The sequence below is a fragment of the Canis lupus genome, chromosome 13 (assembly GCF_011100685.1).
Source record: "Canis lupus familiaris isolate Mischka breed German Shepherd chromosome 13, alternate assembly UU_Cfam_GSD_1.0, whole genome shotgun sequence".
Lineage (NCBI taxonomy): Eukaryota > Metazoa > Chordata > Mammalia > Carnivora > Canidae > Canis > Canis lupus.
The window spans coordinates 30023915-30049895 of NC_049234.1; the positions used below are offsets into that span (position 1 = coordinate 30023915).

At 47.9% G+C, this 25981-nt stretch overlaps 2 protein-coding genes across 5 annotated transcripts in view; one reads left to right on the forward strand and one right to left on the reverse strand.

The window, feature by feature from the left end:
• Positions 1 to 25981, forward strand: part of TG (thyroglobulin) — a 285189-nt gene that overhangs the window by 179513 nt on the left and 79695 nt on the right. The window contains 1 exon segment of the mRNA NM_001048104.1: positions 2911 to 3113. Within this exon segment, the coding sequence (NP_001041569.1) occupies positions 2911 to 3113 (203 nt within the window).
• The window catches only part of SLA (Src like adaptor), an 85987-nt gene continuing 72444 nt past the window's right edge, over positions 12439 to 25981 (reverse strand). For all 4 annotated transcript variants that reach the window (XM_038555562.1, XM_038555563.1, XM_038555561.1 and 1 more), the window contains 6 exons: positions 24402 to 24501; positions 23529 to 23615; positions 20299 to 20402; positions 17578 to 17709; positions 13507 to 13639; positions 12439 to 12916 (listed from right to left, as the gene is read on the reverse strand). In XM_038555562.1, coding sequence (XP_038411490.1) covers positions 12703 to 12916; positions 13507 to 13639; positions 17578 to 17709; positions 20299 to 20402; positions 23529 to 23615; positions 24402 to 24501 — 770 coding nt within the window. In that variant the 3' untranslated portion in view covers positions 12439 to 12702. The remainder of the gene's footprint in view (positions 12917 to 13506; positions 13640 to 17577; positions 17710 to 20298; positions 20403 to 23528; positions 23616 to 24401; positions 24502 to 25981) is intronic.

The window sequence follows — 25981 nt, forward strand, 5'->3', positions numbered from 1 at the left end:
TGACGACTGGGTGAGGGCCGGTGCTAGAAAGTGGAGAAAACTCAGAATGCTGAGATGGATGGGCCAAGGCCATTCATAGAGGATTGCAAAAGCCAGGAAGATGTTTAGACTTGACATAGTAGGGATGGAGGAGTTAAGAGAGCTTTTGAACACAGAAGGTTCCATAAATGGAGCGCTTAGATTTTTTTTTTAATGAAAATAACATAATGCCTTGCACATCATTGATTTTCCAAGCAGTGTTTATTGAGTTGGATGAAGTGTTGGAACATAGAGTTCCGACTGTGCATTGGGACCTAGGTCTGGACTTTACCTTAGATTTGCCGCTTGCACCGAAGCAAACATTCCTCTCAAGTCTCAGGTTCCTCCTCAGTGAAGGAGGGGGTTGGAGCAGACTGCTTGAGACTGGCTGGCTCGCTGCCCCTGTGCACGTGGCCGAGGCTGTGTGTCCCGAGGGCCAGCACTGTGCCTGTCTTGCTCTCCACGGAACACACCACAGCACCTGGCACCAGGAGAAGTCCAATTCAGACTTGTCTGAAGAGCAGCCCTTGAAGGACCCTTACCTCTGACTTCCTGGGGGTCTGTAGACCCCCCAACATCAGCACTCTACTTGGGAAGCTGATATATGGGAAGTTCAGAGGCAAGGACAGTCGCCCCTCAACCCTCCTCCATTGTCACAGGAAATGCAGGCTGTGGATGTCACTTCCCAGATGTGCAGGTCTGGGTCCCACTGAGCTGGCACCCAGCTTTCCTGCCCTGCCCAAGACCTCAGAAACAAACGCATTCATCCCAACAAGCAGAACAGAAACGCAATCCAGAAACGTCCACGGTGAGGACTGTGCTAATGTCTTCACCAAACCCAGAACACAAAGTGCATTTGAAGAAATCCTGAGAGTCTTGCCAGCTGGAAGAGTAATTTGTACTGTTATGTATTCTGAGTGGGCGTTCTCATCAGCCTGGTGAACGGCAGGTTGGGGAATTGGGATGCAAGATTTTCCTATTTTTCTGTTTGAGAATATGGAGTCTAATTGACTGTTTCCTGCTGGACACTGAATCCTGTTACTCATAACTATGGTCACTCATTCACCTGACACTTACTAAGGACCTGCTATGTGCCACTGGTTTTAGTGGGGGGCATGGGCTAGCCAGGAAGGCAATACCCAGGGTGACAAATGCCCTGAAAAGGGAACTTTACTTCACCTAAGGGCTGCCTCTGAATTAACAACATAGTTAAAACTTGCAGGCCTGCTGGGCCAGAAGAGAAAGAGGAGGAAGGCCAGGGGGAGGCCGAGGGCTCTGGGCAGAGGAGATCACATGTGCCAAGCACTGTCTTGGAAGAGGATGGATCGGTGTGTTTGAGCAACCAGTAAGAAGCCGGGTGGCTGTAGCATAGTCACAAAGGGAGGAAGGGAAATAGGGCCCAAAAGACAGCGCCCTGGTCCCATGGAGCCTTGAAAACACTGGGAAAACTGAGATCATGTCCTAATGGGATGAGATGAGGGATTTTAGATAGGATGACACTGTGTGCATGTGTGTGTGGGGGGGAGAGAGAGAGAGATGATCAAAATTATGCATTTAAAATACTTCTGGGGGCGGGGGGCACCTGGGTGGCTCAGTGGTTGAGCATCTGCCTTCGGCCCAGGGTGTGATCCCAGGGTCCTGGGATCGAGTCCCACATCAGGCTCCCTGCATGGAGCCTGCTTCTCCCTCTGCCTGTGTCTCTGCCTCTCTCTGTGTCTCTCACAAATAAATAAATAAAATCTTAAGAAAAATAAAATACCTCTTGGGATGTGGCGTGGAGAATTCATCGGAGGGAGAAACTCGTGGATAAAGAGAAGCACTGAGGAGCTCAGTGGAGAGAGAGTCTGGAGCATTTGGGGAAGAGTAGGGGTCGGGGTGCAGCACAGCAGGTGTCAAGGAGGACTTCGAGGCTGTGCAGGAGCAAACTGGGAGGGGGTGCTGCATTAGAAGGAGAATATAAGAAATTCTGCAAAGGCTGCTGGCTGCATGCTCAGGGGACTTGGAATCGGTTCCCTTTGAGACTCAGTGCTCTTGAAGTGCCTTTAATGAGGTAGCTTCCTGGAGACGTGAGGGGCTGGTGCTGGGAGAGGGCTCTGTGCCCCTGACACTCCACAGTGAGCAGCATGTGGGTGGTGGTTGAAGGCATGGGGTCTGCTGGAATTTCCTGGGGCAAAGTGGGTAAGTCTCAGCTTAGACCGGAACAAGCCAGGTATTTCAAGGTAGTTAGCTGTGTAGACTGACAAGGAAGAGCTGCTGGATCCAGAAGCTGGCCAGAGGACATGGTGGGCACAGAGTGTCCCCATTGCCGAGGAGAAGAGCATCCTTTTGCTGTACTATGTATACGTTGCGTGTGGGTGTATTTGTATGTGTCTGAATCACTTCATTAAAAACTAGTGCTGAGCTTTCAATAAATATTTACTGAATTCTATGAAAAAAGAATAGAGAGATCAAGTCAGCGGAATGCTACTGAAGATCATTGGAGAAGGGACAGCGGGAAGTAGATGGAGAGGCCCAGCCAGGCCATGTCCTCGTCAGGGAAGAAGAGGCATGGAGAGCCACCAGGGCGGGCCAGGACGAGGGGCCTCCCCACTGATGTGCCACGCCAGGTGGTGGTCTGAACGTGCCCTGCCGCTGGTGTGAGCGGCTGCCCTTGCGAGTGCCCTCGCCTACAGTGGGAAAGCTGTGGCCCGGAGACGTAGGATGACCATGTCAGGGGTGAGTTTGACTCAGGAAAGGCTGGATGGGTCTGCTTGTGAAGCCCATGCTGTTGCCACCATCCCGGCCTGTACAGACAGGAGTCCAGGTCCCCCAGAGGCACCCCAGACAGCACAGGGCTGAGTCAACTCCAGGTTATAGGGTCATGAAGAGTAAAAGGCTTTCCTCTCTCTGCAGGTTCTGGTGAGTTGAGTGGCAACTGGGGGCTGCTGGACCAGCTGGCGGCTCTGACCTGGGTGCAGACCCACATCGGAGTGTTCGGTGGGGACCCTCGGCGCGTGACCCTGGCAGCAGACCGTGGCGGAGCTGATGTGGCCAGCATCCACCTTCTAACCACCAGGGCTGCTGACTCCAGACTGTTCCGGAGAGCCATACTGATGGTGAGTCGCCTGTTCAGTCTCAGCCTCTTTTTAGACACTGAGGAGGTGAGGGCACCTCACTTACCTCTTGAGACCAGTTGGCTTTGATCGCTTGGTTTCTTTTATCCTATGTTCTGAGGCTGTGTCTTGCTCATGGCCATGTTTCCATGTACGTGTGATTCCAGGATGCTGAGGGCCTCCCCGACGACTGTCCATCATTCTAAAGTGACAAATATTCGAGGTTGGGAAGTGTTTCTGTTTTGGGAGATTGCCCTGCTAGGGTTTAGTGGGCTGAACTCTTGAAGGCCTCTCTTGTCAATAGACAAACCCAAGGGAATGGAGTGTAGGATGAGGAGCTTTCTGGCGGAAGGTAAGCTAATGATGAGGGCATAGTTTAGCCAACACGATGCCAGCTGCACCTGACATTCCTGCCTGCAACAGGAGAGAAAGAACAAGAGAACTCTCGTCTGCTTTCCAGTGTTGCTTCCCTGACCTTCTGGGGGTTTGAACTTAAAATCTTCCCTTATGTCATCTGGTTTCTTCAACAGCCTGTGCTCCGTCTCCTGGGTGCCATTCAGTTCTGGTGGCATTTCTTCATGGAGCACTATTGGGTGATTCATTCCTCTCTCTGACCCCTTCCACCTCATTGCTGTTTCCTTTGCCTGAGGTGGGAGGGGAGACAGGGGACCCCAGAGCTTACCCACGTGGCTGATCAAGCAGTGGCGGGAAGCTGAGTCAGCAGCCACAGGGTGAGTCACGGAGTTCCCAAGGCTTGGTCAACTGAGTCACTGACTGTTGAATGAAGGCAAAGAATAGAACTCAGCACCCACAAGTCTCCTGGATGATCTGAACTTCCTGCTAGATGATGATGATGGTGATGATGATGGTGATGATGGTGATGATGATGGTGATGATGATGATGGCGGTGATATCATACTGATGATGATGATATAGTGATTTTGATCATGACAGTAACTGTTATGGAAGAAATAATCTGTTGATCACAGCATAAGCTCTGATGGTTATTGTCATTGATTAGCTTCTAATTTTATGGTGGCTAGTTTGTGCCAGATGCCATGGTATGTGCTGGAAATGTCGTGCTAAATAATTTATGGCCCAGTTCATGGTGAACTTGTAGTTTACTGAGGGGCAAAGGAGAAACACTTCCAGCAGATATTTAAAAGAGGGTCTTAGGGCAGCTCAGAGAAAAGCCCCCAGCTAAGCACAAGGGAAGAGGGAGTGTCCAGGAACACTTCCCAGGAGAAGGCACATCTGAGCGAAATGCCGCAGACTGTGTAGGCATTTAACTGCGGGCAGAGTTCTGGCACTAAGGGACAGCTTGGCTCCTCCCTGACGTCTGCCATCCTACGACACGGTGGGGGACAGGATCTTCATGGTAGCAGTCATGAAGGGTAGGAGACAGAGAGTGGCCGGCCTGCACCGAGCACCTTGGCTTTCAACCTCAGTGATGGGAGCCATTGAAGAGTTATATCTGGTTTGGCTTGGTTTCCCATTTTAACCGTTTTTAAGTGTACAGTTCGGTGGCATTAAGCACATTCACAAAGTGGTGCAATCATCACCGCTAATCATTTCCAGAACTTTCCATCATCCCAAACAGAAACTCTGTCCCTATTACACAATAACTCCCTATCTCCCCTGCTCCCCAACTCCTGAGAACCTCTGTTCTACCTCTGTCTCTGAATTTACCTATTCTAGGTACCTCACAGCAGTGGAGTCATGCACAACATGCGTATGTGTGTGTGTGTGTGTGTGTGTGTGTGTGTGTGTGTGTCTGGTTTATTCCACTTAGCATAATGTCTTCATAAAGGCTAATCCATAGTGTAGCTTAAATCAGAATTTCCATCCTCTTTCCATTGCACTCATAGACCACGTTTTGTTCATACATTCATCTGTTGACACTGGGGTTATTTCTGCCTTATTGTGAATAGTGCTGCAGTGAACATTGGTGTGTCATCCGAGGGGTTTTAGGCAAGTAAGGAACTGGCTTCCCCTCAGGAAGACTTGTCTTAAAGCTGAGCTGAGGATGCATTTAAGAGGGACAATACTGGAACCAGAGAAAGCAATGATGAGACTATGAAGCAGCCAAATTAAGGAAAAAATAGAGCGCCGTCAAGACCAATGCCATGGACCCGCTAACAATTCTCAGGTCATATCACCACATTCCAGAATTGTCCAGCCTTCCTGGGATCCGAACCCTCGACTGCCAGGAGGAGGGTAGGAGTGACAATGTTGGGCAGATATGATGCTGAGACCACATTGTCACCATTCCCAACAGGAAGCAGTATCACCTGTCACTCTGCCTCCCTCCGTCTGCCATAGGAGCCGTCCAGTGTTCCTTGAAGGGTCCGTGCTCTATTCTGCTTCATACAGGAAGTTCCCTCTGTGTGGAACACTTTTATCCTGTCTTCCTCTTTGCCTTCTCTATTTGTCCTTCAAGGAATCCTTCTAGACTTTTTAGCCCAGAACCAGACCTCTTTATACAGTTTATGCTGCCTATACTTCTCTGCACAGAATTTACCACGATTTCCTACCTGTAAATAATTATTCCCGGAGCCCCTGGGTGGCTCAGTGGTTGAGCATCTGCCTTTGGCTCAGGTCGTGATCCTAGGGGTCCTGGGATTGAGTCCCACATCAGCCTCCCCACAGAGATCCTGCTTCTCCCTCTGCCTCTATCTCTGCCTCTCTCTGTGTGTCTCTCATGAATAAATAAAATCTTAAAAAAAAATATTCCCACTGCCAAGTCTCTCCCTCATAAGACTGTGAGCTCTGGGAGAGCAGGGGGCCGCTGTGCCTTGCTGTCATAGGGCCACAAGCACCCAACACAGCTGTCCTGGAACAGATGCTCCATGGTGCATGTCCAGGTAGTGAATGAACAGAGGAATGGGGGGATATACCCAGGGCCCCACAGGCTGGTCCCTTCCCTCTCTTTCTTTTGTTTCTTGTCCGTTGTTGCAGATATTCTTCAATCTCTCCCTCTGCGGTGGGACCATCAGTGGCAGGAGGTCTGAGCCCAAACATCTTTCAATTCTTGGTATTGAAAACAGAACTTCCCCACTTTGAGTTGCTCCTGAAGGGATTTCCCCAGAGGCCTCTTAGAGACGAGATACTCAGTGGGACCTGGAAGACACCAAAAAAATGCCTTCCAGTAGGCCCAGAAGGCAGAGTTCTGTTTTTGAAAATTCTGGAGACTTTAGGTGTTTGGGGAATTTCAAAAACTAATCTGTTTTAGCAAATGGTAGTGTATTTAAAAATAAACTCTCCATCTGGTTTAGTCATTTAGAAGCAGCTTTTACAACTGCTCCCAGCAGTCTTTGGGATGCATGTGAAATTATTTGGTATTTGGAATCGAGAGAACGAAAATACTTCAATACATTAGCGGTTCTTAAACATGTTCTTTACCAACAGATGTTTGGGGGAATGGATGTGACTTGGTGATATATTCTTGGATAAAATCTTAAGTCTTTCTGCAAATCTTGAGGCCAGAGCTGTTGAAACACCCGGCAAGACAGGCTCCTGGGATAATTAATAACTCTGTTTAGCATATTTGGGGCCACAAGGCACTTCCAATATATTATCTCATAGATTGCTCTTATTGATTGGCATGGGGGTCTTTATATTATTTGCAATCTGGAGACAGGAAGTCTGAGGCTTAGAGAGGTCTAGTGACTTGAGAAAGAACACACAGAAAAGGAGGAGCCACATTCAGAGCTGAAACTTAAAGCCACGTCCTGTGTTTTCCCCACCCTATGAAGCAGCTTCTCCTGGGAACTCTTCCAGGATCTTAAGGTCTAAGAGAAAGAGCCCAGGCCTAGGATCCAGGCAAGCCTGGCCTAAGATCTTGCCCTTGGGCAAAAACCCTTCACTTTTGCATTCTTCAGGGATAAAATCAGTATGGTTAGTTCTGTCTCCCAGGGGCTCAAGAAGTTGTCATCATATGAGGTTTGTAGAGGGTCCCGGGCACCACAGGAACTCAAGAAACCCAGGTTCCCCCTTGCCTTGCAAAGTTAGGGCAAATCCAAACCAAAGCAGGTCTGGGGAATTTGCACCTGCTTCCTGGGACTCGGGTTGAAGAAGGAAGAGGAGGTGACATGTTACAAACATGCCCTTTGTGGCTCTGATGCCCTGGCCAGTTTTAAGAAAGACAAGAGGAGGCCGTGTCCTCCACAGCATGATTCACAGGACCCAGAAGAGATTTCCATTGCGCTCCTACACCAGTGCCCCAATTCTGCATTCCTCAGAGGGAGCGCCAAGCCTCATGAGTTGGACACAGGCTGCATTTTCCCGTGCCCTTTCCTGCTCCATTCCTGCAGGAACCCTGGACTCCAGGCTCATTAGTATCAACATTCCTAGAAAATGCCATGCCTTCTCCCTTTTCGTAAGCTGTGCTGTGGTCGGCATGTCCACTTCTCCACCTGGACGTGGCTTGGCTGAAACAGGCCCCTCTAAGCCTTCCAGAACAGAATCATTCTCACCTTGAAGAGACTTCTATTTGGCAATTTTTAGGAATCCTGCCTCGTCTTACATACTTGTTGTTTTTCTAATGTATCTGATTCCAATTCTGCTAAACTGAGAGCATGGCAGGTCAGGTGAGCTTTTTGTCTTCACGTTTCCTTAATGCTTAGCACAGCCCGGAGGGGGGTGGGGGGGAAGGAGGTACCAAAGGCCATGCTGAGTTCCATTAAATTAGCAGAGGGGCTCGAGCACTGTTTTATCCTGTTTCCATGCAAACCTCATAGCTCGAGCACTTTCTTCTCTGTTTCTCTTCAGAATTGATTGAGCTATTCGTGGGCTCCAATGTGCTCAGTCTATATTTTAAGATAAATGTACTGATTTTCTTTAAATAGTCCTAAGGGAATTGAGTATATTTTCATGGGGTTTTTCAATTAATTTCAAAAAAAAAAATCTGTTTTTGTGATGTGAAATCTCACATCCATGAATCTGGTTGACACCATAACCACAAATGGGATTTTTGTCTTCTCAAGTCTTTTCATAGAGTTTTGAACTTCCCTCCACAGAAGTTTTGTGAAATCACTGTAGGCAAGTCTCTACCCGTGTCCTAGTTCGGTTGGCATTACGAACAACATCGTATTTTTTTTATTGTACTTTCCAGCTGGTCAGTACTGGCATAGGGGAATAAAGTCAACTCCAGATTTGCTTAGCACTTCCAATACTTGGTCTATTGGCCCTACTGGATTTTCTATGACGTTAATTCATTATCTGTAAATTTCGGCAGGTTGATTTCTGTACCCTTTGGACAAAAATACACAGCTGCTCTAGCAAAAAGATCCAACACTTGAGGAGTGTTAATAATATGTTTTTTTCTTCTTTCTGTTCTCTTTAATCATAATGTTTCCCAAGATATCTCATGATCTCTTGAGGCATGGGTTTTTTCTAGGTGTTTCCCTGCCATATGAGGGCCTGGATCCCATCTGTAGGGCTGAGTCTGGGCAGCTGGGACAGCAGGGAGGGGATAGGGGAGGGGGGGGTCAGCCTTGCTGACTGAGGGAGGGAAGGATACCCTCCCCCCAGAGATCTCCTTCTATACAACACTACAGCTCATTGACCTTTCTTCTCCTTTGACATGGTCATTCTCGCTCCTGTGTTTCTTCATCATATCAGTCTTACTATTTAAACAATGCCTTGCTTTCTGAATGAATCTTCTTTATTACTATTTTTTTTAAGTTCTTATTTCATCTTTGTTTACCTTTGTCATCTTTTCCTTTCTCCTCATTTCCTTGACCATCAGTTGTTCTTTAAGCTTCTTGAGTTGAAATCTGAGCTCGTTACGTGTTGTTCTTTGTTTTCTGGTCAATGGGTTTCTAGCAATAATGTCCCTCTTGCTATTATATCAGCCTGCCCTGGACATTTGGAGAAGTAGCAATGTGTCCTATATTTCTATGTCTTTATTTCTTGTATTATGCTCTTCTTAACCACAGGAGATGTATCTTTTTTTTCCTTTATTTTTTTTTCTTCCTTTAAAAGCATTTTAACCCATTCTTTTGCAAGTTGACTTCTAATTTTATTTCATTATTATCATGGAGCATGACTTGGAGAAGGCTGACTCTGAAATTTATTAGGACATCCTCTGTAACCTAATATATTCTTCACTGGTTGGCAAACAAGTTATATAGTATTATAGAAACCCTCTATCTACCTATTTATCTTTGCTTGATCTCTCCATTTCTGAGAATTGTGTGTTTAAGTCTCCAAATAAAATGATCCATTTATCTATTTTTCCCTTTAACAGTTGCTTAATATCTTTTGAAACTGTATTGTTAGATTAAGACAGGTTCGGTAATTATATCTTCTTAATGTCTTGCTCCTTTTGTAACATCTCTCTTTGCCCTTAGACAGCTTATTCTTGCCTTAAATTCCACTTTGTCTCAAAATTCAATGCCTTTCCTTTGTTAATTTTTGCACAAAAATCTTTCCATCCCTTTATTTTGAAATTCTGCATTCTTAGGCCTCAGAGTTTGCAAATTTTCACTATGTGTCAAATAGGTAATACAACACCAGAATTTGAAAAGTCTGTTCTCTTTATAGCAACTACCATGCTCTCTAAAACATGTGGATTAAATTATAGCATTTCCCTGATTTGATCCTTCCCTTGGTTGTGTCTTTTTCCTAGAATAGGCCTGAAATCCCTATACTCCCATCCAGAACCCCATGGGAACTGCCTCCCTGCAGGCAGCCCTCTGCCCCTTGCTTCAGCTCACTCAGCCTAGCCACCCAGGCTCTTCTTTCTCAGATAGCCTTGTCCGTGCCCACAGGAATTGCCTCGCTTAACTCTACTGACTCTGGTTTTCCTCCTAGATATTTGCCTGGCTGTTGGCTGTTCATCTTTCAGGCCTCAGCTAGAATGGGAGCTCAAATGTATCCACTGGAAGGGAGGCCTTTCCTAAGCAAGCATCCAGTTAAATGATTCTTTGCCCTGTCATGCTCAGGTCTAGCAGCCTGTGCCACTTTCTGTGCTACATCCCCCACCGTCACAAAGTTTCTTGTTTATTTATGATCTCAAGCTCTGTGATATCAGAGGCCTCATCTGGTTTTCACTGCTACAGTCCTAGGGCCTGGATCGAAGTCTAGTATGTAATTTGTCAAAAAAAAAAAAAAAAAAAAAAAACATGAGTAGAAATAAATTCTTGGAAAAACAGAAAGCAGAGGTATCACAAGTGATCGGCAGAAGTCATCCAGGTGAGGTAGGATGTTCATAGCAATCATTAAGAAGTTGTTCTCTCCCCTGACCCCCCAGCCCCATGTCCATCTTCAAGTTTCATAAGACACCCTCCAAATTCACAAAAGTCAGTTTTCTTAAGGCTGCACTCCAAGGAAAAGCTGGGCTGCTAAAAAAAAAAAAAAAAAAAAAAAAAAAAAAAAAAAAAGCTGGGCTGCTAACCAGTGCAGTTCTTCTTGATGTTCCTTGCTCTCATCTCTCTCCAGGGCCAGCTTTGTCTGAAAATTCAAATGCCAAAAAAGCTTCTGAATGAGCCACCCACCCACCTCACCCAAAAAGCTCTCCCCGAATTCCAAGGGTTAAATATTTATTAGCTATATTTTAATCAGAAATAAATACATGATTTAGCAAAGGGTAATGCTTCCCACTTAGAAATACCTCTGAGTGCTCCCCAAAAGTTCCCAGCACACTAGTTACAACGGAAAACAATGCATAAGACATTGTACAAACATCTGGCATTTGCGAGGTTACCCTGCCTTGTGGTGGAAGTCAGCGTCCACAGTGTTATATTCATTTCCCACACATCGGCTGGTCCCTTGAAACTGCCTTTAGCGATTCTTGGGGAAACTGTAAATGTCTTCTTGTATAAACACACCAGAGTGTGATGATACAGAAAATCACATAAATGCATATACACATACCACCAGCACAGTGATCTCACATCTACGGAATGCATGTGGTGAACAGACAGACATCTCATATCAGGCAGTGAGGGGTTCCACAGGCCCCCCCCTTTCCCCCTGAATCCTTTTCCAACAGGATAAAATGAGTCATGGGTGCATCTGCAGCCCCCTTCCTAACAAGATCCCGATGGGCAGCCTCAAGATAAATACTTCCCTTTTCTAGAACTTTGCCGTGCTCTCTCTCACATCTCTTAAAATGAGTATGACAGATTTAAAGCCACTCTGACTCCCTTCTTTCCTGGAGCTCAGCAGTTTTCTTCATGTGGCTGCCAGGCCCTTCTTAGAATAAAACATTGATGATACAGAAAAATCACATTAATGAATTAATTCTTTAGACTTAGAATTAATTCTTCAGAATTTAATCAATTTGCTTTTTTCTTTTTTTTCCAAAAAAGTCAACCATTCTCACCTACTCAATCCAGCCACACTTAGCCTCTGTGAAGGTCCAGCTGAGACGTGAGCTCACGGGCCACCCTTACTGACCCAGTCTCCCTGGAGCCATGAGCTGATTTCTCCCTTTACACTCCACTTTCACGATAGTTGTTTGTACATTTTTCTTCCTGTCTATACTGTGATTGCCTTTGCTGATCTGTTTTTCCTTCCTTCCTTCCTTCCTTCCTTCCTTCCTTCCTTCCTTCCTTCCTTCCTTCCTTCCTTCCTTCCTTCCTTTTCTCTTCTTTCCTTTTCTTATTTTTCACCTGACAAGGGACTTAACACAGTTACCTATTCCCGCAATCATGAGTGAACAACTGGTGCCTTATTACTGGCAAGAGTCTCAGCATGTCAGAAAGCTCTTTCTGTGCCATGAAGCCATGGCCGGGGACACCAGAAAAGCTTGCAGGGCTCCAGAGCTACCCTCTCATTTTCCCACAAGCAGCCTCCCTCTCTCCCCTTTGCCTTGCCCTCTGCAGCAGCAGGGAGGCTGCCTGATTCCTGCACAGGTGGCTCTGGCACCAGCAGGCCACCAGGATCTCCTGATTCAGGGAAGATAAGGAAGATTAATGTTTAGTGTCACTGAGGTCCCTTCAAAAGAGAGGAGCTGCATACCAAAGGTCTCTTGAGGGGTTGGTGAGAAAAGTTCATTGTGAGGGATCAATTTGCAAACCTAGACCAGCCAGGCCACAGCTTTTCGGCTTATCTTCTCAGGCTTTTTTTTTTTTTTTTTTTTTTTTTTTGCGAAATTCTCTCTGATGAGCTCAGAGTGTGACCCTCTGGACAGTTCTTTGGAGAATGATCTTGTGCACTTTCTTGTGAGACAATGTCTTTATCTTTCCCACAAACACGACAAACATACAAATGTTTGTGCAAATGTTAATGTGCCCTGAATACGCACTTTACTTAACCCAACGCAGGTGGAACATTAAGATTAGGATCCAGAATCAACTACCCTTGGGTTTGGATTTCATACACAGGGCTCTTCTGAAATGTTTCTCCATCATGTCATGATTCAACATTTTGTGATGTCTCACTGCTGATCAGACACCAGAGAGGGGCTCCCTTTGTCATGATGTGGACAGAGAAGATGTGAGTTCATGTCTCCACATGTCTTCTCTTGGCTTCTGGAAGATGTGCAGTTCTCCAGGGACCAGGGAACTAGGCTTCTCTGCCAAATCCCGGGTGACAGTTCCAACCTCTGTTAATTTGGGTGCACATGATGGTGTCTGTTCTCAGGCTAGTCTTCAAAATATGGTGGTGATGAGAAGAAGGAGCTCTTCCTCTTGCTCCCGCTGTATATCAAGGACATGCTTTTCTTCTTTCGATCAAAGGAGGTGTTGTCATCGCTGGTCAGGGACAGGTAGGAAGCGATGCTTTCCCGAAGGCCATAGCTGAAAAGGGACTCATCCACGCCAAGTGGGTTCCCAGCTCCCTCAGGGTCCTCTTGCAGTCTGTTCATGGGAAGAATGGGACAGAGGAAGGGAGAGAAGAGAGGGGCATAGAAAGATAGAGAATAAGAAAATGGGAGAAGGAAAAAAGGGGGAAAAAAAAGACTGATTAACTTATGGTTCTCTAACTTACGGTTCTAATTCTACTTCTTACATTTATGGCTGTGTGATCTTGGAGAAATCACTTAACCTCTCTGAACCACCATTTCTTTGAATGGCTCTAACTTCCACGTGCAAATTTGAACGAATATTTCTTTATGTTATTTACAAGGAAGAACAGCTTTTTTCATCTCCCAGGCAATTCGGATTTCTGATTTTCCTTGAATTTGCCAGTGGAATGTCTGGATGAGTGTTTGATCAAGGTAACTCAACAATTCCTAACTACAGATATCTCTTAACATGCAATGACTGTGAGGCCAGGAGCTGGGTCTGCCTCCCAGGGGACAGGGGGATTCTGTGGGTGTGCATCTGCTCATTGTCTCTGCCCCCTCTAGCTTTCCATAGGGCTGGCTCTAGCCTGCCTGTCAGGCTCACACATGGGTTTGGGGATCATATGTCCATGCAGGACACGCATACACACATAGATGTCTCACCTGGGCACTCTCTTCCAGTCGAAGGTCTTCTGGCGCAAGGTGACGGGTGAGTCAGGGGCCCTCAACGCCGGGGCAGCTGTGCTCTGAGTGAGGCAGGGTGTGGTCAGCACACAGCAGAGGCCATCAGCCACCTCTAAGGAGGGAAGCAGACGACTGGTCAGTGACTCCGGGCTGCCCTAGCCAGTGTGGGCAGCGGGGCCTGAGGCACCATCCAGTACAGCTCCCCAGTTGTTCACATGAGGAAACTGAGGCCAAGACAGGAAAGAGGCGTGGTAGGATGGAGAGTCACACGTCCAGTTGTTTAAGAAATATTAATGTGCCCTGAATACGCACTTTACTTAACCCAACGCAGGTGGAACATTAAGATTAGGATCCAGAATCAACTACCCTTGGGTTTGGATTTCAGCTTCACCCCTGATAGTGAATCCCTTTGAACCTCTCTGAGCCTCAGTTTCCTGGAACAGGCTAACAAGTGGGAACAGCTAGCAGAGCACCCTCAGGAGGCCCAGCCTCAAGGGTTTCATGCTCAAGCATGGCTCGGTCAAGTGCGCTGTGATCAACACGGGGTCCAGGTCCTTCCTCCCACACAGGAGCAGCACTTCCTCCCACACAGGCAGCTGAGACAGGTGCAGGAAGACAGGAAGATAGAACACACTCGGAACCAAGACAGGAAGGAAGAAGGAGAGAGCAGGAGGGCGGGAATACAGGAAGGTAGAAGGAGTAAAAACAGAACAAAAAAAGAAAAAAGAAAAGACACCAGAAATAAAGGAGGAAGAAGACAAATATAAAAGCAAACAAGAGAAGGTGGACAGATGGGGAAAAAATGAAGAAAAACCTCTCTTCTCTAGCCTGGATGCTCACACACAAAGAGAAGGAAAATTAAATAAGCCACTGCCTGCTGCCCCAGCTAGTGTGGACTATCTGAGCTTCCAGAATTGCTCATCTCTCCAGGAGCATTAGATTCTAGATTCCACCTCCCGTGGTTGTGGGAAAGCCTTGGTTCTGGCTGTGCTCAGATGTTCTTACAAGCTGCATGGCCTAGTTCAGGCTGCAGATCCCAGCACAGGGGACGTGACATGGCTGAGGACATGAGACACTGCTGGCTTGCAGCAGGAAGGAACCCCCTGTCCTGGGGCTGATCCATCACCAGGTTTTAGGGAGCACATGACACCTCTGGCCACCTCCACCTCCAACCTAATTGATGGAGCTCTGGGTGTTCCTACCAAGGAGCAGAGTGTGGCGGCCAGTAATGCCTTGTTTCTTGGTGTCCAATCTGACTTCCACCATGAACTCAAATGTCCACCTACACTGTCCCCCCTCCCCGAGAAATGTGAGACTGGATCCTGAGAATGAGGGGAGCTTAATTGGATGTGCATCTGAAATAATGACCTGTCATGGGCTGGAAATTGAAATGGCCTCCCAGGTTAGGAGGTGAGGAGATGGAGCCAGACACAGGCTGAAGCGACCAGCGCCAGTAGACAGCAAGACAGCACGGGCAGGGGTGTTGTGAGCCGTTAACCCTGAAGGTGAGCAGGATTCCCTGCAATGAGTCAAAGAACTGACTTTCTAGCACCCAAACCGAGCGCAGCGCTGAGCTAGTCCCAACGCCTCTCAGTGAGGCCCCGTTGGCTCCTGAGTGGCCAGTGTTGTTACACCCACTTCAGGGAGGAACCCTGGGGTCAGGTCACTTGATCAAGGTCACAGAAATATGAATGAAACCTGCCCCATTGACTTGGAACCAGACACTGAAACAGGGAAACAGAGAGGTCCTACATGCCTCAGGGGTCTGGACATGCTCACCTCATTCTCTCTACAGAATTTTCCAGAATGCTCATACTTCTCACACTCCTGGACTTCCAACCACTCTACCTTCAAGGGTCCCCCTTTTCAGCCCTTTGCTTTCCTGGCCATATCTGGGGACTTGTGTCCCACCCACTCTGTCCTCTCAGTCACCACCATACGCAGTATCCTTTAGGGGCCAGACCTTTACACTCCTGGTTTTGCCTTTGGTCCTAACAACGGTCTCATAAGAGGCATGCGGACTAAAATCCCCATTTTATAGATGAAGAAACTGAGGCTCTGAGATGTTAACGAACATTCCCAAGGCACCAGGTAATAAATATAAGCCATCTGGAACAGAAAGGCGTCTGTTCAGACTGCTTAGCGCACAATTTTTCTGCTTCTCTGTCTCTAGGTAGAATCTGGAAGGAGGTAAAATTGGCCACGTTGTTTCCACTCCAGGGTCCCCAGGGGCTCAGGAAGCATTTCAGGGTTTCAGACCCCAGGGCAGCAGTGAACTGATGAGTGTGATCCATGAACTGACATAGTGGCCAGGGACTTATTTCAGGAAGACTCTGCTCCTGCACTGGTGCCAGCCCCTTGGGTTCTCTTGGCCTGGAAGCCTCGCGGGTCTCCCAGTCTGTAAAATCTTTGCTGGGGCAGCATCCTTTTCATGTTTGCTTTTGTTTATGCAAAACTTATGGTCTCCTCACCTCTCGATGATTGTTATTAAAAGCCCAATACCACAACCAACCTTTACTCATAATCAGTAAAAGTTGACTATCTCCAGGACTCCCTTCCTCTTTCATTTTTAACAAAGCTGCTAGGTTTCCAGGTATCACAGAAGTAACATTTGGTATCACTTATTTTGCATCTGCCCTGCTCCAGGCTGTGATGATGGACACATCATATTACATTAGGGTGCACATTACATGAACCATCCAGTCACTGCAACCACCTGTAAGGGGGCTGTTCCCAACCACCTTCCATGAACGGGGCGCTGAGGCTCTGAGAGAGGCAAGGTCTCTTCTTAAGATCTCAGAGAGCCCAGATCCAAGTGTGGGCCTGTGTCTCCCAAGAGGCCATGCTTCCTCCATGCCCTGTCCCCTTCTTACCAGCCAGGTGTGATAACCCAGCCCCTGTGGGCTCCTTTCACTGAGAAACGCCCTCTACGACCGCACACCCTATAGAACGCCGCACACCCAGGGGTGTGAGGTCCGGAACCCGGAAGTGGGAAGATGCCTACAAAGTCAGAGCAGCTTCTTTCTTCCTCCCTCCAGTAGGCAGGGGAAGGGAGGAGGTAGGAGAGGTCCTGGCCGAGGGACAGAGGCCAATGTTAGTGAACAGGAGCCCCCTTTCACGTGTCAGGCCCTCCCCTCAGTGCTTTCCCTGCCCTACCCTGAGGATTCCTCACAGCACCCCAAGGAATAAGGACCTTACATGGAGAAGAAAAATGAGGCGGGAAGGCGAACAACCAACCCAGGTTGCCCATAAGATCTGGGGTGTGAACAGAGGTTCCAGAACCAACTTTTAACTCTCCCTCCCTTTCCCATGGGGTAAAATGTCACCTCCTGGGCTGGCATTCAGGCCTGTCACAGTCTGACTCTGATCTCTGCTTCTGACTCTACTCTTCCCTGTCACCTCCATCAAAATCTGCTCTGCTGCTGCCATCTTGGAGGGCGCTCCCCATCCTGGCCAGTGTGGAAAACAGGGACCTCCCTCCTGGGCCACGGGGAAGCATATCCAAACGAGCAAAGTGCTTGGGAATGCCAGACTAGGACATGGTTCACCAGGTCACGAGGCAGAGGGACCCCGTTCTGGGGAAACGCCAGCACCCATGGGAGCCCGGAGGATAGGCCGTCAACCTGACTCCTAACAAGTAGCAAGGACATGGCTTCCTGCCACCTTGGAGGCAGAGGAGAATTTTACTGGCAGGAAGGGAAATGAGTGGCATTGCAGAACAAAGCCTCCGCGGCCCCTAAACCTGTGGTCCCCTTGAGGAAGTGCCACCTGTTTGGGGTTGCAAATATCGGGCCATCCTATTTCTTTCCATCTGCAGGTAGGAAGAGGGTGTGGTTGCATTTTACTTATGCAGCCTCCACAGGCAGCCTGTTCTAGCTTGAAACCTATAGTCTGCATTAGCAGGAGAAGAACGGGGTAAGGGAGCGGGGCGAGAGCCAGGTGGGTCACCTGGCAGGTACCGGGGACCCGCGCACGGCCTAGCCGCAGGCACCGCGGGGCAGTGAGCACAGAGGGGGCTACACTGGTCTGTCCCCACGGGGTGTTTCTTACCGGAATAGTGATTCACCAGGTCCTCCAGGCACTGGAAGGTGAGCCTCGGGGAGATGTAATACCAGTTGTTAGGCAGGCGGAAGATGCGGTAGTGCTTCACCTCCCTGTGTCTCACGGAGAGGGAGTAAAATCCTGCAAGAGATGGAGGACAGGTCAGAGGCGTCCCACATGGCCTCTTGAGGGCGGCCTGCTGGAGGGGGCCCCCCACCACGGCGGCCAAGATGCCTCCTCAGCCTTGGGAGACAACCAGAACACCCAGACGGGCACCCCTCCTGCATTTGGAGGGACAGCCTCTAGGACCCCGTCTTTGGGGACCATGCTCACCCTGCAAGAGACCACTCATTTAGCAACCCTGCTGCATGAGCCGAACTGCAAACAGATTTTCAGGGGCTCCCGCTTAGTCTTTGCTCAGTGAGCTTCTGGGGGTTGCTTTTCTGGAAAGCCTCCATGTCATACCACTTCCCGGTCCCTGCTCCTTCTTGGTGCTGCCTTATGCTTGGTTTTCTTGTAAATTTGGAAAAAAGTGGCAGCGAAGACTTTTTCTGGACATCCCTAAGAAATGTGTAAAAGGTGCTGTTTCTCCTTAAGCGCCATGAAGGTAGCGATTCAGGGTGAGTTAGGAAGAGCAGGACTAGGGACGCCTGGGTGGCTCAGCGGTTGAGCATCTGCCTTTGGCTCAGGACCTGATCCTGGAGTCCCGGGATCGAGTCCCGTGTTGAGCTCCCTATGAAGAGCCTGCTTCTCCCTCTGCCTGTGTCTCTGCCTCTCTCTGTGTGTCTCTCATGAATAAATACATAAAATCTTTTAAAAAGAAGAAGAAGAAGAGCAGGACTTCGGGCAAGGACCTTGTCCTCTCCTACGCTAGTTGTCCACCAAGTGGCAAGCGGGAGACTTAGACCTAGGTCATGTTCGAGAGCCCCTCCTGCTCTGTCCCCTGGGTCCCAGGAGTGAAATCACTCCCTAGATGGTGAAACAAGATAGTTTATAGATGGAGCCATGAGGCTCGGGGCCCCTGTGTGCCGTGGCCGGAGGCAGGCAGCTGGGAGATGGGTCTGACTCTGTCCCGAACAGGCTTCCCCGAGCATGCTGATGGGCCTTCCTACCCTTGCCCCGAGTCTGCCCTCTGAAGCCCAACATGCGTCTTCCTGTAACATTGACAGGAACTGGAAGTAGGGTGAGCAGGTCAAAGGTGGCAGGTGGAAAATTATCAAAACTTTGCATACCCAAGGGAGCCGAGCCCGCTACCCTCCCGCCTCCAGCCCAGCCCCAGCCCCAGCCCCAGCTCGGCTGCAGATCTGCCTGACAGCATTCTCTATTTTTAGATCAGCTCTGGCTCCTCAAGCTGGGTTCTTCCCTCACTTGGCCATGCCAGCTTAGAAGTTCTATGTGAGCCTGGGTCTCCCGCCTCCGGGGACTGCCAGGACGTGTACAGGAAGTTTGGTCTTTGCTTTGATCTTGTTTTCCCCTAGCACATTCAAGTTTTTGAGAGAAAAGTTGTTCTTAGATTTTTTTTTTTTTTTAAATCTCCTATATCTGGTCCTTTCTTCTCCAAGGTAAGGCTGATGCTCATTTTGATGAAGGGCTCTAGCTCCAAACCGCACTGGCCCTTAGTAGGTATGTGGGGAAATACTCTCAGATAATCACATTTTCTCTTCTTTGCTATCGAGGATACAAGAAGCAGGCTAAGAACCTGAATGGATCCTCTGTTTTTAAAATGATGTTCCTTTTCATGAGTCTGGGAAAGCCCTCTCTGGTAAGGGTCTTGCTCCTGGGGGTTAAAGTGCTTCTATGTTCTGGATACTGTTCGAAGCACCTTCCTGTTGTCAACCCCAGGTTATAGGAAGGGGCATGCATGCAGCCAAAACCAGATCTCAGAGCCCTGGCTCTGAGCAGTGTGTGACAAAGAGCCCTGCGATTTTGTTTTCACTGAATTTCTTTATGTGTAAGATGTAAGGAAGTCATGACGATAATGATCGCGGTGAGTAGGTAAGACGGTAAACCTGCCTGACCTGATTCTCTAAGCTGTGTGAATTCATTGTAGGGCATGGGGGAGACCAATGTCGCAGGTCTCCTGTGTAGCAAGAGCACTATAAATATGATTATTTTTGAGTGGCACCACGGATGAGACCACTGCCCTCGGAGAAGGCAAATGTCCCACCCACAGCACAGAGCTTGAGAGCATGGGCCAGGCCGAGTCTGAAGCCTGTTCATTCCACCCCAGTGCCGCCTACACCTGCTATTTGCTTTCCTTCCCCGTTGATAGGACGTTTCCCAGCAGGAGTCTGTGGGACTCATTGAGTCCAGCCATGACCCTGTCCTGCCAGGTCCCTGCTCCCTGTCTTTAGGTCCTTTTTTTGTTTGTTTTTTTTTTTAAGATTTTATTTATTTGAGAGAGAGAGTGAGCACAGAGGAAGAGGGAGAGAGAGAAGCAGACTCCCCACTGAGCAGGGAGCCTGATACAGAACTCCATCCCAGAACCCTGACATCATGACCTGAGCCGAAGGCAGATGCTTAACTGATTGAGCCCTCCAGGAACCCCGGGTCCCTAGCTTTGATACTGGCCTCTTGGGAGGCTGGGGGTGGGCTGCTGGGACCTCACCAGATCAGATGGGTTTACATGTGTCATGGGAGGAGGTAAAATGACCCGTGTCATGAGTCAGCCTGGAACAAAAGCTGCTCAGCTCAACCCTGGCACGGAAAGGGGACTCAGAAGCCACTCACCTTTCTTTGTCTCACTTTCTCGGATCATGAAAGACCCCATCTTCGTGTCTGGCAACTGTAGCAGCTCCTCCGCCTTGTCTCTGCCTAGCCCTTCGAACAGCCAGCTGGGAAATAGAAGGATGGCATGAGTACCCTGAGCTCACCCTCCCCCAACAGGCAGGTGGTACCGAGATTAAGAACAAAATCCAGTTCATATGAAAAAAGGTGGGCAATTGGTTCTTCTTTCCTTCCTCCCTTCCTCCCTACTTTTGATCTTTCAACTAAAATTCCCGAGTGCCTGCTGGACTCCAGGTGTTACATCGGACAGCGAGGACACGACGATGCATAAAACATCTTTCCCATCTTGCTCTCAAGTGCCAGCGGGACTGTGCCCGTTCTGTATCATATGACATAGAAGCATTCTAAACCACAATAAGGTACCTGGTGGCATGTTGCTTGAGGTCTCTCTTAACCCCTAGCGACCCCGTCGTTCCCTCACCACCTCAACAGGGCAGCGACTGTGTCTGTCTGTTTGGGCTTCATCTTTGCGTCCACATTATCAAGCTTGATACCTTGATTTTTGTGAATGAGTAGATGACACGGGCACAAGAAAGACAGACACAGTGGTGCATAATTCCACCAACTTAACAAGCCCCCCTTGGCATTCATCATATTTCCTAACAAGCCCCCCTTGGCATTCATTATATTTCCGTCCTGTCTTCTCCTGTTCAACTAATTTTAAAGAAAGTTGTCAAGTTGTCATTGCTTGCACGGTGCATTGACACGTTTCTGTGTTTCTTTTTTCTTTTTCTTTCTTTCTTTTTTTTACTTAAGAATAAAAAACAACAAAAAAAGGCAGTTCTAATACTGTGGTCCAGTTGTAATACTGTGGTGTCCAACAGACTGTTCACCTTCCATAGAAGAGCCAACACTCCTGAATATGCTTTAGAAAGCAGCTCCGTGCACAAAGGAATCTATGTTCTAAGGAAACAGGCACTTCCTCATTTTGCAGAGCGGCCCCAGCCAGATCCCAGCGTGGAAGGAAATGCTTTGTTAACACTTGGCTGGGGTGTGCTCAGAAGCAATTATACCTCCCTTTCAACAGTCTCTGTATTTCAGGGGGTAACCCCTGGCTTTTAATCCACAGTTCTGAATTAGCACATGTCGCAGGCAAGTATCAATGCTTCACTGCATCGTACCCTTTGGCAACCCCAAGGCACGCAAGCAAGTCATTTTAGCACTGTGGCTGGGAGACTCTTAGAAGACCATAGACGTATAATCAGATACTGTTTATTTATATACTGGCCTCCGAGAGCACTTTTGTTGTTAAGATGATGATTCAGCCTCATATTTTAACTACCCCCTTAGTTCTGCACAATATATTAATGTATTAATTAATTAATTATTTTAGTGTCTGCGACAAACATTCATCCTTCCCTATCCCTCCAGGAAATTCCACTCATGGGAACGAATACAATAAAAATAATAGTGACAGTCATGTATGAATACTAATCATAGGCATAATGCAAATTATGGGCTTTGAAATATCTTTTTTTTAAGATTTTATTTATTTATTTGAGAGAGAGAGAGAGAGCATGAGCAGAGAGAGAGAGAGAGAGAGAGAGGCAGAGGGAGAGAGAGAAGCAGGCTTTCCACTGAGCAGGGAGCCTGACATGCAGGGCCTCAATCCCAGGACCTGAGCTTATTGAGATCATGACCTGAGCTGAAGGCAGATGCCTAACTGACTGAGCCACCCAGGTGCCCCTATGGGCATTGAAATCTCACCCTCATATAAACCCCTTAAGACAGGTAGTATTGTGTCTCTTTCACCGATGAGGACACTGAAGGTCAGACTTAGTAAGTAATTTGTCCAAGTTGCTCTATGTCAGCAACTAGTAAAGCTAGAATTGCAATGCATTTCCTGGGACCTCGAATTCCATAACCATTCTCCTGCACCACCTCTTCTGCTAGATCAGAAGCTCCGTGGGGCTGTGATTACCTCTTACTCATCTGGGCTCCTCACCACCCAACCTCCCAGCAGCGCACAGTGCCACGTCTTCTGCATGAAGGCATTGATGCACGTCTGCCAAAGGAGCGGATGGGTCAGGGATGCACAGCTGACTCGGAAGGGTTGCGTGACTGACATTTCAGAATATGGCTGTCATAGCAGCTCCTGTCCTACTGCTATTTCCCCTCATCATCCTAGGCTCAGGAATGACTTTGGATATTCATGATCAAAAATCCATGATGCTGCAATTAAGTGCTTGGAATTACATTCTGTAAACTATGTAGGCACATAACTCTACTTTGCCAGGTGTGAGCATATAAAGCAGGTTATTTCTGAATCCCTCCAAATAAAAAATGATGCTTTTCCGTTCTTCTTTCCTCTATGACAAGCTCTGGCTTTGGTAGCTTGATAGATGAGGAGATCATGGGTCAAGGAGGTGGGGAGCTTGTGGGGAGCTCCGACTGTGGAAGCCGGGGAACTGAGCCCTGCCTATGCCAACCCAGGGGTGCTGGGCTCCAGAGCCACCTGTCTCTACAACTGCAGGGAAAAGCAGTGCACTTGGTTGCTCATCTGCCATGCAGATGAGAATTTCTCCTTTTCTGCTTGACTTCTCCATTTGTCAAGTTGGGTAAGTAAGCATTTTGGGCAATAAGTGTTCTCGGTGTTCTGGGTAGGGTTTGATAAGAGTATAGCTAATATGTACCAAGTGCTTACTGTAATGCCAGGCATTGTTCCAGGAACTATCCACAGGTTACCCCACCTCACAGTCCTCACAGCCTGCACTTTGTTCTTACTATCGATTATGGTACCTGTCCTTCTGCATCGTGATCTCTGTTTGACAGATGAAGGAAAGGAAGCTGGGACAGGAGATGTCAAGTAGCTTGCCCACTGTCACAGCCTGCAGGTGACAGAGGCAGGATGGCAACACAGACAGGCTTACTTTTAGCAGCTGTGCTCCACTGGTCACAGCTCTTGACTGTTTTTTGCTGTGTGCCAGGAACACAGCACTGGAGCTGAAAGGTCCAGCTCCTTTATCTTACTGATGAGGGAAACCTGAGTCTCAGGGCAAGGGTTTGCCAAGTGTCACCTTGGGTTGACAAGGTGACACTTGGCAAACCTTGTGGACTGAGTGAGAGTAAGCATAACCCTCTTGAGACTTTCTTTCCACGATGCCAGGCTGGAATCTCCATGTCCCTAGCATCAGTATCATGCTTTAGAGATGCCACTTCAGAAATGTACTCACCCGTGGTAAACTCTGGCCACACACATCCCAGGGATGTAGCTCTCCCGACCAGTGCTAAGGGAAATGGCTTTCCACCAGCCCCCTTCACTGGAAGAACAAGAACAGATAGGAAAGGGTGGATGGGTGAGTGGCAAAGCGAGTGAGTGAACAGAGTAATCAGATTTAACTTCGGGCATGTAAGGCTGTTTCTTTTTTAAAACCCACCAGTGACCACATTTCTCCATATGCAAATATGGTTTTTAAGTATATCCCTCATCCCGGGTTAAGCAGGAGCCATTCCCACATGCTGGCACTAACCCATTTTTTGGGGATCCGCAGCTGATGGATCAGAATTAGAGGCTTTTTAAAAATAAATGTTCACTACGCAGAATTACACCCTACAATATAACCAAGATAGTTCTGTCTGTATCAATGAGAACCTAAATAAAGGAAGCTTAGAGCCCTCTATTTGTTCCATAGCCCATTTTGAGTCATGGAGAGACAACAGGATGGAAGGCAATGCTTTTTGTTTCTCATCAGAAGCTTTCTCAGACCCCTGGGTCCTCCTGCCTGAGGTCATACTGCACTGGTCTAGGAAGGATGGAAGGTGAGACCAACATGAGAAGCAGAAGCTGGACGAAAAAGGGCCTCAAAAGTCAAGTTAAGGAATTTAAATTTAATCCTCCAGGCAACATGGAGCCACTGAAGGTTTTAGAGCACTGGCGGTATTAAGGTTTAAGCACAAGGATCTGCTGTACGGGTTAAATTTCTCACCTCATAATTGGACCAGGGCCCGAGTGGAGTTGGACAACTATTGCTAAAATCTGACGATTCCTGCTTAAATCGAGTTCACCCATTTTAAGGGATTATGAAACATTTGGAAAACCAACTCACTCAGAAATCACTCGCAGTTTCTCCCCCCGGCGGAATATGGGCGGGCTGATGTCAGGAGATGGGTAATCACTCAGTACGGCCAAGAAGTCGCTGTCCAGTCCTAGGGAAACAAAGGCAAGAGGTGTTCTCCTTCAGAGGGAAGTGAAAGGTGACCAGCCCCAGGAAGGGGATGAGCTGACATGAGCCCCTCCCTCAGACTTCTTGGCTGGAGATAGGCGGCTTGCTTTGGAACAGCAGTGCAAAACAGACCCTCCTCTCTTCAGGGAGGGTGGCTCAGGGAGCTCGAAGGGACCCCAAGGTCGGTGCCCTAACTCCCATTCCCAAGCCTGCCTTGGCTCTGATGTTCTTCTCGGAGAAGTGGGGATCCTGAGGTCCTTGAGCTGAAGTCACAAGATCTGGCTTCAAGGTTTGCCACTGTGTCTACTGATCCTAGCCTTGGTTTCCCCATCTTTAAAGTGAAGCTAATAATACTTCATTCCAGTTTCTGTCTGAGATGAGGTGAAAGTAGGTAGCAGCACCCCATGAATGATAAGAGACCATAAAAGCATTATTATTATTATTATTATTATTATTATTATTATTACGTGGCCTAGGGTTTGCAGGTCCCCATCTGTCACATTTTGGGATAGGCTGTCTGGTTGGGCTACATGAGTTCTGAGGAACCACTGGGACCCAAAGACTAACTCTGAAGCTCCGCAAAGCACTTCTTCCTTGTCGAATATAAGGCACCATGCTGGGGATCTACTTAAGAGGAATGTTGGAGTAAGGGTGGAAGGAAAAGTACTTTTCTTCATATGTACATTGAAAGTAATTCTGGCGTAATTCTGGTGATGTCTTGAAAAGGAAAGCGTGCTGTTTGGTTCATGTGAGTACAGTTTACTGTCAGCCAGAGAAGGAATGATAACATGTGAATTCACTTTTTGGTGCTCAGCAAAACTGCTTGTTTCACAGCCTTAGCAGTTTGCTGGAATTCGGGTGCATTAGAGGCAAGGTAATATTGGGGTGCATTTTTGGAAAATAATATACCTTATAAATGGGCAGGTTCAGTACCGTTTGCTATGGCATCGGGTTTATTGCTCTGCCGGCTGGCTGGGCATCTGCACTCACAATTCTGGGTGATTTACCATGTATTCACTTGCTCAGCGATTGTTCAGAGCACCTACTGTGGGCCGAACATGTGAACAAAAGCAAGCCAAGTCTCCCTGCATCTAATGGAGCTCACATTCTAGAGAGTCTATAAGTAATCGTGGGAAGAGTCATCACCTGCCCCTTGCACCCCAGAAAAACCTGAAGAAATCCCAGCACTCGGGCACGGCAGGTTTGGTGGCCCAAACTGGCCATTTTGTGGGGTACAGACCCTGCCTCTTATAATTCCTATATTGGGGACCCTGCAGCTCACAAGTGCCCAGATAGAGTAAACCCAAAGATAGCTTCAGTAGTAGAACGTGTAAGAGTGAATCAGAAGCCAGTTATCACCATGGAACTGCGCATTCCAGTGTATTGTTCATTTGGGGAAGCTGAGCTGCAGACAATAATGCAGCCAGAAGCAATCATTTGTAGGCGTGAAATGGAAACCAAAA